Genomic DNA, 10,521 nt, shown 5'->3' with positions numbered 1-10,521 from the left:
AGTTTGTGGTTGTAATGTGACAAAATGTGAAAAAATTCCAAGGGGTATGAATACTTTTGCAAGGCACTGTATATTTTAGTATTTGTTGTTTCAGTGAGATAAGTAAACACAACCCTTGTAGCAAACAGAAAACAACCTTTTCATAAATATCTGGCTGTGCTGCCAGGTTTTCCTGATGTAGTTTGTCTCAGCTGTTTTTGTCACCTTGTCTAACTCTCAATGTGTAGGTGAGTTTAGTTCATAGACCTGTTTCTCCCCAGATGTCCTGATGACAGAGACACAGTTACTGAATGTAAGATGCTTCTTATTAAAGTCAGTGCAACAGGTCACGTAGCTTAATTTTTGAAGAGGGATTCTGGTTGCACTCATCAGGAACAGTTTGTTTCCACTGATGCTGCAGGTCAGTGAATAAGACTTTTTATTTAGTTTAAGTTTCATCTTTATCATGAAAAATAGGTCATCAGTGAATATTTTTCATTATGCTTTTCACTGGTGACAGATGGTAGTTGGAAGATGCGATGTTTGATCGAACTACAAAGTTATGTGATAAGATGGATGCGGACTGGTTCAAAGCATCAACACAAACATTAGTGCATCAAAGGCTGCAGCCAAACCATTAACATGCCTGTTACATCACTTCCTGTCTAACCTCCACTCCCTCCTCCTCCTGCACAAAGAGGAACTGGAATACGTCCCTTCACCTTTGCCCGCTGGCCGGGTTGGAAATATGGGAAATGTAGCTCACAAGTAAACAGGACAGTCAGTGACAGCAAAGGGCAGGACTGAGTGTGTGTGTGTGTGTGTGTGTGTGTGTGTTCACACCTCTCCTTGTGTTCCTCTCCTCCACGCATCAGAGAAAATGGAGCTGACGATACTCTGGGAGCGTGTGTGGCCTGATGATGTCATCTCTGATACACCGCTGTCCGAGTGGTTGGACTGGGACTCTGGACGAGCAGAAGTAAACTTTTACTACGTATACTCTATTTTTGAGTACTTGTTCTTCATTAATGATATTACTTTGGCTCATTTTTGCTGTATTTATAGAGCAAGTTGAAATGTTGTTTGGAAATGGACTGACACTATTAAGCAGTAATCTAAACAGTAGCTGAGTTAGCCTAATGCTGACTGGCTTATTGATTAATCGACTACTTGCTGTCACTCTACAACCAAGGCAGACAGACCTGGAAGGCTGGAGGAGCTGGATCCTGACTTGATAGAGGAAGAAGAGAGTGAGGACCAATCATAGGCTGCCTCCGTCCTCCTCATCGCTTCCTGGAAATTGATGTACAGCTGCTTCCCATACTAATGGATGGACAGAGAAACAGACAACATATAGGTATGCATCTACATGGAAATGAAGACAAACACATTATCTCCCTCCATCTGTCTCCAATCAACACTGGGAGATGGCACAGAAACAACACTTCATCAAAACTTCACACACCGCCACCCACAACCCCAAAAGCTGGTTGTGCCAGTTTTACTACCTCTGGTGGTGGAATAAAGGAGGGTCAGCACTGACCCCACCCATGCCAGCTGGTGGTAGAGATACAGAGACAACAAGAGACAGAATCCTCCTGTTACACTGCCATTTCAGGGCAGGATTGTTGTGCCAATGTACATAATGCCATTCTGTATGAAAAGTGTAGTGGTTCAAGTTAATATGTAATACTAGAATACTATGTAATGTAATAGATTATACATAGTACATAGTACTCTATCTAGTATTACATATTAACTTGAACCAATACACACCTAGCCGACATGAGTGGGGGTCAGTGTTGGTCCCCATCACCAGAGGTAGTAAAACTGGCACAAGCATTCTACCTCAGCCTCTGTCTGAAAGGGGAGAGGCAGCTTGGGGGTTGTGGGTGGAGGGGTGTGAAGTTCTGATAAAGTGTTGTTTCTGCCATGCGCCTCTGGAAGATTTGTGTTTTAACGTTGCTTGTAAGAATCAGAATCTGTGGCCACAGTCGCTCACATGTACAGTGTGTACAAGGCAAAGCACATCCTACTCTGTTCATCCACCATTGTTGAACTGAAAGCAACAACATTTTTGTGTTGTTCCATTGTATATTATATGCATGATTATACACTCATTGGCCACTTTATTAGGTACACCTGTATAATAGTATGCACGTCTGCCTTAACATCTGTGTTTATGAAGCTGAAAATCTTTCAGATTTTGGTGAAAGTGTCAAATGTATAAATTTAATTCTATGTTTTTTATTGAAGTCATAGTTAAAGGTGGTGTTGTATTGGACTACAATGTGTGCAGAGTTGTCTCTGTAATTTTGTCCTGCCATTGACATACATGAGAGGGTCAGAATATTAGGAACACCTCTGAATATAATACAACATATAATACAACAGCACCTTTAATTATGATCTCAATCCTAAACATATAAATGAATTCATACATTTATGGCAATTTCACCAAAAACAAACATATTGAGCTTCATAAACACAGATGTTAAAGCGGAAGTGTTGCATTGAAGTGCATACAATTGTTCAGGTACCTAATAAAGTGGCTGTTGAGTGTATGTCTGTCTCTCTATTTGACGGCAATGTTTCACAACAGTGTTAGCTTTTACCTTGGCGATGCGAATACTGTTTATCCATTGTTGGAGGGTTCTGACATCATCACAGCAGAGGTACTTGATGTACTGAGACTTCTTCTGGATCTGAGGGTGCTACGTACACACACAAACACACCGTATTACATTACAGGAAACTGTAAAGACCCTACATCATCATTGTTTTGATGTAGTTTCACACGTCTTTCTTTTCTCTTCTTTTGTTCAGAGTGTGTCAATGATGAGCCACAGATGGTGCCCATTTGAAGGAACTGCTGCCTCCAGCTTGGACAAGCTAATGACATCACTCCATTTAAACCGCAGCTGTCAGCAGCCTCCTCTCTCTGCTAGGAACACTCGGCCCATACAGAGTCAGTCTAATCCAGCAGTCCGGCAACAAGTCCTCGTTCAGGCAGCTGATGTTCAGTTTGTGTTCAAACTGTTTCACAGGGGTGATGGTTCACCTGTGTGATCATGTTGGAGGCTGGAGTTTGTGAAGCTGCTCAACTGCAGAGAGCTGTTTCCTGTCATTTAGCCCAGCTTCACTGATATAAATGGGACCAACAAAATAAGAGAAACAGTTCTCTCTGTAAGACCATACAGCTGAACAGCAGAACAGACTACAGCCACCAAAATGATCAGACACTTCTCTGAAACAGTGTGAATGCAAACTGAACATTATCACCTTTGGATTTATTGCATGACTGTTTGATTAGACTTAGCTTTAGCTAGGGGTAGCTAATAAACTGACCACTGGGGTCTGAATGTATTAGCAAGTAGAATAACAGTTTCTGACCTGGCACAAAAGATGTGTTTAGAGTTGTGTCTGGGTTAAGAATTCTTGTGAGAAACTGATTTAGATGTGTGATGTTTGGAGCTCAGCTGTTAATAGTCTATTGTGTAAAACCCTTTACCCTTGCTATGAACATTTTTGTCCTGTTTTAGGTAAAACTTCTGGAAAGTTTTCATCATTGAACACTGCTCAACTCTGAAGTTTTAATAAACTACTACTGTGAATCAATCGGCGCTTCTGCTTAGGTGTGGGAAAGTCGCACGTTATGTCTAATATGATCCTCGCTCCCGGCGCCTCCAGCAGCCTCCTCACTCCGGATTAAGAGTCCTCAAAGTTGTTCCGGTCAAGCAAGGATTAAGGACGTCCCAAGACACTTATGTCTGCCCTGGGGCGTGAGGAAGCTGCTGGAGGAGCTGCTGGAGGAGCTACTGTATGAGCGAGGATACACAAGACCATCCCCTGTGGACATCTTTCACCGACTGACACCCCTTCATCACAAATCAGTTGATGATTGGATGCATCAGATTAAGGATCAGAGGAATGGACCCTATGTCTCTCAAAATGTTTCCTCGATTCCTCTCTCCTTGTATCTTTTCCTTACATGTTATGAGGGTAAGACTAAGACGCAAAGAAAAGATGCAAGCAAGGGAAACTGGTGTATCTATGAGACTTGGGATGTACCCTGAGTTTTACCTAGACTGGGGCATAAGAGTATTTTTGTGTACTAATACTACAAATTATCCCACTTTTGCTGCCACAAGCACTCTGAAATGAGTATTTCTACTATATTTACTGCAGTATTCACATGGTCAACAATATCTTATTCCATCTAGTGTAACAGTGTCTTTCTTTGTGATACTGATCATTGCTGTGTCATACCACTAGATGATGCCACAGTGCCACAACACGCATTGCTGTGTGTGTACAATGTGTGTGTACCTTCAGCACCATGCAGTAGTCTGTAGGAGCCTTGTACTTGCTCTTATAGTCCTGGCCATGGTAGACATTAACATGATCCAGCTGGAGAAAACACACCAGGTCTCTGGATGCCTGTATACACAAACATTTAATTTAGCGTCTTTCAGTTTTATAATAAAAATCTGTACTGTTAAACAGAACCCTGTTTTCCCTTTCAGCTTCTTTGCATTACACACACCTTGGCTTTGCATAGGAGATGCCAGAGGCCCGCAGCAGGAAGTAGCGTTTCTTCCGTGACTTCTTCCCGTCCTCTTTCAGCCATAACACTCCCTCCATCTCAGGGACGGACACTGAGCTACCGCCAAAACACTCCTGACACATACACACACAGAAAAAACATCTCGGTGCTCGTTCAGTGTTCCTATTTTCACCTGTTGAACTAAAGAACATGTTGTATGATTCTACTGTGTGCACGTTTATCTTCATTAGGCTTCACTACTAATGCTGTACGACCTTGTTGTTGAAAGGTGCCTAAAAATCTCAACTGGTCATTCTGGATGACAGATCCCAAAACACCTTGTGACTGTGGTAGAAGACTAATTCTGTGAAGATCACAACAAATTTAATGGACAGCTAATGATGAGCAAAGTGGACTGAGAAACATGTTGGCTGACAAATGTTACTGGCTGCTAATTTATACATTTATGACAATCTCACCAAAAACTGAAACATTCTGAGCTTCATAAACACAAATGTTAAGGCAGAAGTGTTGCACTGAAGTGAATACGGATGTAGAGATTGTCATAATGTTATACCTGACCGGTGTGTATGTATATAAATAAAATATTTGTTGTGAAATAAAGGGGCGCTGATCCTGCTATTTCATGCAGGTGTGAGTCACAGCAGTGCGCTGGCAAACAGCTTCTGCACATAGAGGAGAATGACAGTGATAGTTGATGCAAGGCCAAATGTTTTTAAGAAACAGACACATACACTCCAGTATCTCTGTAACTGGTATGATACAGTACCTCAGTGTGAAAGCGTATCATGTCACATTGTTACTGAGATGCTTTGGCTCCCTGGTTTCCATTTGCAGGACTTGAGACGAAAACTTTCCAGAAAACATCTGGGTAAAGATGAATTTGAGGAAGCAGCTGTATGCAAGAGGAGAAAATAAACTAACCTCTAACAGAGCCTCTTTGTTTCTTTCAGCCATTTCACATGTCTCCTTCCGCCCCAGCAAATAGTTCTGCAGTAGACAGACCAAGGACTGGTTAGCAATATAGAAACATATATATATATATATATATATATATACACACACACACACACACATACATACACACACAAGTTGCCCTCCCATGTATGTGTGTGCCTCTTCGAAGATCCGCTCTGCAGAGAGTGGAAGAGAGATTTTAGTTGTTTTTGAGTTAATTCAGGACAAATAAGAAAAACCACCAGGACAGAGGAAACACAGCTTTGGATGTAGACGTTTCTGTCATCTTCATCTGAACAGAAAATAATTGTTGCCACTCAGTGCTGGTGCTGCTGCTGTGTGTGTGTGTGTGTAGGGTGGGGCACTTTCAAAGCGTGCTGGCCTCCAGCCCAGGCTTCATACACACACACACACACACACACACACGTGAAGTATGTTTGTGTATATGAGGAAAGGTTTAGGCTGAATGAAGCTGAACGAGCTACGCTTTGCCTTCTCTCTTTCTGTTTCATAATGATACAGAGTGGCTGCTCAGCAGAAGCCCTGAAGATGTAGGTTAGATCACAAGCTTCACTGCACCGGACCTACTTAAAGACTGTGTGCCCCCCCCATGGGAGGTGTGTGTGTGTGTGCACTCTATGGCTGAACGTCTGCGCTGTCTGACAGTCACTGCGGGGCACAGCATTACTATACACAAGTACAAATGTATTCATTAATCCCCTTCCATTAAAACACATACACTATAATACACCAGGATATCTGGAGTGGTTTGAACTGCTACAGTAGTTTGTGTCTGATTAGTTGGTGTTAGGTTTACCGTCTGACTAGAAAAGCCATTAGAAAATCCTGAAATGCTAGGAAACACGGGCAACAAGGTGGAAACCTAAAGCAATGATTGCTTTATGAACACTTACTGTATATGTTAATTCTTCCTGGGGTTAACTATGGTAGGTTTGTTACCCATAGATACAGACAGGTGACAGATTAATGGAAATGTGTTACTCGTCTGTAGATTTATGAGTTTTTGATGATTAAGTGTTAAATTTATTAAGCATCCCCTGCAGTTTAGAATAAGAAGGAACCAGCTAATCACAGCAGCACAGCGGCGTGGTGGTTAGCAATAAAGTTCCAGGTTCACGTCCTGGCAGGCATGTTCTCCCTGTGCTTCTGTGGGTTCTCTCCGGGTGCTCCGGCTTCCTCCCACAGTCCAAAGACATGCAGCTTAGGTTGACTGGTGACTTGAAGTGTGTGTGGTTGTTAGTCTACATGTCAGCCCTGTGATAGACTGATGACCTGTCCAGAGTGGACCCCGCCTCTCGCCCAATGTTAGCTGGGCTTGGCTCCCTGTGACCATATCAGGGATAAGTGGTATAGATAATGGATGGATTGATAGATGGATATAGCTAATCCAGTTACACCACTGAATTTGACAGCAACCACAGCGGCAGGAGCCTGAAGCCAGCGTGGAAGTAAAGTGGAAGTAAAGTGGGCTAACGGCAGCAGCTTTGCTCCAGAAATACTACACCAATAATACTGTTCCAGGAGATGTAATCGTCTCAATCATTTACTCTATGTACTCTAATTGGATGTTTAGTAATATATATTTATATATAGTATCATTATGCTATTCTAGTGTACACAGTTACAGCAGAAGGAATCATATAGGGCCACACCTAATGACCACCATGTCACGTCAGTTGAGACAGCTGCACCACTTGTTCAACACTGGTCAGGATACTGTATATGCAGTGTATTCTTTGCTTTGTAATTTTGACTTCAGTTGCATTTATATAGCTTCTATTCTTATTTTACATACTATTTATTACCGTTTCCATATTCAGTTCTGTTCTTATGCTGCTGCAACATCTGAACTTCTCCTCAGAGGATCATTAAAGGTGTTTCTTATGTGTGTGTGTGTGTGCTCACCCATCTGCAGCTCACTGATGGTTTCCACCAGTGACCAGTCTGGACTGTAACCACAGTGAGATTTCTCCAGCAAACTGTCCAGGACCTGAACAAGAGGAGACACAGTGAGAGGAATGCAGCTGTAACAGTAACTTCTAGTCAAACTACTGCTACAACTGCTAATGATGCTAGTACTAATGCTTATGCATTGTTGCTAACAACACAGCTGCTACTACCACTGATATTACTAATACAAATAAATGCTGCATTTCTGACATGGCTGCGGTTACTGCATCACTACTACAGGTGCACCATGACTCGGGGTTGTACCTGTCTGACAGTCTGTCTCTCGTCCACCATCATGGTCTTTGAGCTTTCGTCTGACAAGTGAACACGAATCACCAGCTGTGATGAGGCAAAGATAGAGATGTGGGAGAATGTACATCAGTAATGGGAAGTTCTTATGACACCTCTATTTAAATACTGGACTGTGATTCTTAAAGTCTTTTTGGGCCACACTCTGTTCTGCATATTCTCTTACATTTACAATAATCAAGATTAACTGCAGCTACGTTTGGGGCTGAACAACTTCACTGTAGAAAGTGACAGAGCATAGCACATGAAATACTTAAAGTGCACTGGTTCCACTTGTTCAGGCAGGAAGTTCAGTTTGGTCAGAAGAGGATTTGATAGAAAAAGGCAAAAATGTTAACCATTACTAAGCATGGATGACAATATTAGCACCCAGCATGCATGTATGAATACATACATGTTTTAAATGCACATCCCGGGGGCTGTTCTACAGTTGTATCTACAGTCATGGACGGATCATAAAACAACAGGCCCCTGGGCACCGACATGCGGAAGGCCCCAACCTCTCCTACACCTCTAGGAGCAAGACTCACAGACTGAGTAACCATGTGATTTGTGGTCATTTTGCATCATCTTGTGATTATTTTGTGTCCCTTTGCAGGTTTCCCATCTTTTTAGCCATTTTGTGTCCATTTTTACTTATTTTGTACCTCTTTGTAGTAAGTTTACTACCTATTTTTACTTGTCTTTGTCTATTTTTTTAGTTGCTTTGCTTCTCTTTGTAGTTGTTTTGCATCTGTTTTTGTTGTAATTATAAATAAATAAGATAAACGATAGTAACACCTGTTGGTATAACACCTCTATAAAAGTCTAGTTAAAAATTTCATATCAGGATTTACTGCAGGGCTGAGGACACAGTAAGGCAGCATTAATACGGCTTTAGTTTCTGGTTCACTACCCCTTAAATTGTGCTGCTTTATGTGTGTGTGTGTAAAAGAATCACAAATGGTGCAGAAAGATCCACTGTCACTTTTATGGAGGTCTGTGTCGCATCAACATTCAGATGATAATGCTTAACGGGTGCACACACAGGTAGCTGGAGCTCTGTCTCTGCGTGTAGTAAATCCAGGTTGTTAATCCAGTCTCTCTCTCTCTCTGTGTAGGACTGGGACTTTACTTATGACAACCATTATGCTGACTGCTGTGTGTGTGCATGTGCTGACTCCAGCTGTTATTGACCAGAGCTTTCAATGTGGAGTAACACTGACCTAGAAAACCAATTCCACTTGACACATGCACACACAAGCACACACCCTGCACACATACACACAACACAGATTTCTTTAGCATCTTTCTTGACTGTACGTGTGTGAACCAGACTTACCTTCTTCACCTGAGCCTCCTTGATCTTCTCCAGGGCCACTCGGATGTTTTCTGCCTTCAGCTTGGCAGCCTGCTCCTCCTGCGCACGCGCACAACACAGTGACAATGGCAACAGAAATTATTCACTGGTCAGTCAATATAGACTAATAGCTCATTCCTGCAACTGTATTAAAGACACACATGCACCTACCTGACTCCTCCAACAGGAATTCATGGTTTTAATCTAAAACAACCAAAACCTCTGTGTCTGCTTTGCGCCAAAGCTACATCATCTGGTATTGATTAAAATACAACTCCAGAGAATCCCAGTGTTTTTATCAGCAGAGACTGGATTTGCCCTAACACAATACTCCTGTTTAATTAGTTTTCCTCCTGCAGGACCTCTACCATACTAATAAGTGTCCCAGAGCAAAGATGAACTGATATGAAAGCTGAAATTTTTGCCCCCAAAACAGCAGCCCAAGGTTAGTCCCAGAAAGACAGAGGTGCACTGGCCAAGGGTCCTAAACTATAAGGAATCATCAGAAGTGTGTGTCTGACAGCGCACAAGCTGCTTCTCCTCCTCCTCTTCATAATCATCATCATAATCTCTGTATTATTGTGACTGCAGGGGAATGAGATTGGATTAACCTTCGGACGCTACACATTGGTCAATAGTTGCTGTCTCTCTGAGGGAGGATTATCCACGTTTCCCAAAAACAAACAAACTGGAAGCTCTGCCTGTGAAGCCAACAAACTAGAGCATCAAAGGAAAATGTCCTGTCTCTTTTCGCTGACAACTCAGCAGTGAGATGCTCCCATGTGCAGTCGCAGGTTTTGTTTCTCTCAGTTTGTTTCTGCACAAACGCCCGGTTTTTCGACTTTCAACAAAACGAGGGGGGGTCGAGATAATCAGCATGAGAAAAATAAAGCATAATGCGGAGGGAGATGGAGGAGCAAAACAGGCCAGTTCCAGAAGAGCAGAGTGCAGGTACAGACAGCAGATCTGAAAAAAAGAAGAGTAGAAATAGAAACACCAGTAGAAATAAATAGAGCAAGAATGACGACTGATGATGTGACTGAGCTGCAGGCCAACCGATCTGGTTATCGACTAATTTGCAGCCAGACTCCTGTTTGGACTGAAAGCCAGACTGACCAGCAGAACTGATCACCTGGCTGTTTGATTACCACCTGACTGATCAACCTAGAGTGAAAGATGTTACCTTCTCCTGTCACATCCTCCCTGGCCAAGCGAGACAGAGGGAATGAGAAGAAGAAAGAGGGAAGTGGAGAGGGATGTTGGTGGGGGAGGGGCATTATTCCTGTGCCAACTCACATTCAGCGACACTGATCTCTTCATCTCAAGCTCTCATGCCCCCTCCTCTCCGATTCCCAGTCTTCTTTTCTTTCCTCCAAGGTTTATCCTCATCTCACTCTCA

At 42.5% G+C, this 10,521-nt stretch overlaps 1 protein-coding gene across 1 annotated transcript in view; it reads right to left on the bottom strand.

The window, feature by feature from the left end:
- The window catches only part of raph1a (Ras association (RalGDS/AF-6) and pleckstrin homology domains 1a), a 62,594-nt gene that overhangs the window by 6,150 nt on the left and 45,923 nt on the right, over window positions 1-10,521 (bottom strand). The window contains exons 9-18 of the mRNA XM_020621693.1: window positions 9,105-9,182; window positions 7,739-7,813; window positions 7,430-7,514; window positions 5,663-5,679; window positions 5,471-5,536; window positions 4,522-4,659; window positions 4,309-4,419; window positions 2,595-2,693; window positions 1,182-1,302; window positions 823-944 (exon numbers count right to left, since the gene is read on the bottom strand). Coding sequence (XP_020477349.1) covers window positions 823-944; window positions 1,182-1,302; window positions 2,595-2,693; window positions 4,309-4,419; window positions 4,522-4,659; window positions 5,471-5,536; window positions 5,663-5,679; window positions 7,430-7,514; window positions 7,739-7,813; window positions 9,105-9,182 — 912 coding nt within the window. The remainder of the gene's footprint in view (window positions 1-822; window positions 945-1,181; window positions 1,303-2,594; window positions 2,694-4,308; window positions 4,420-4,521; window positions 4,660-5,470; window positions 5,537-5,662; window positions 5,680-7,429; window positions 7,515-7,738; window positions 7,814-9,104; window positions 9,183-10,521) is intronic.

This window comes from Monopterus albus, unplaced genomic scaffold (assembly GCF_001952655.1).
Source record: "Monopterus albus unplaced genomic scaffold, M_albus_1.0 scaffold266.1, whole genome shotgun sequence".
Lineage (NCBI taxonomy): Eukaryota > Metazoa > Chordata > Actinopteri > Synbranchiformes > Synbranchidae > Monopterus > Monopterus albus.
The sequence above is the reverse complement of the archived record's forward strand: the minus strand, read 5'-3'. Positions and strand labels throughout refer to the sequence as shown.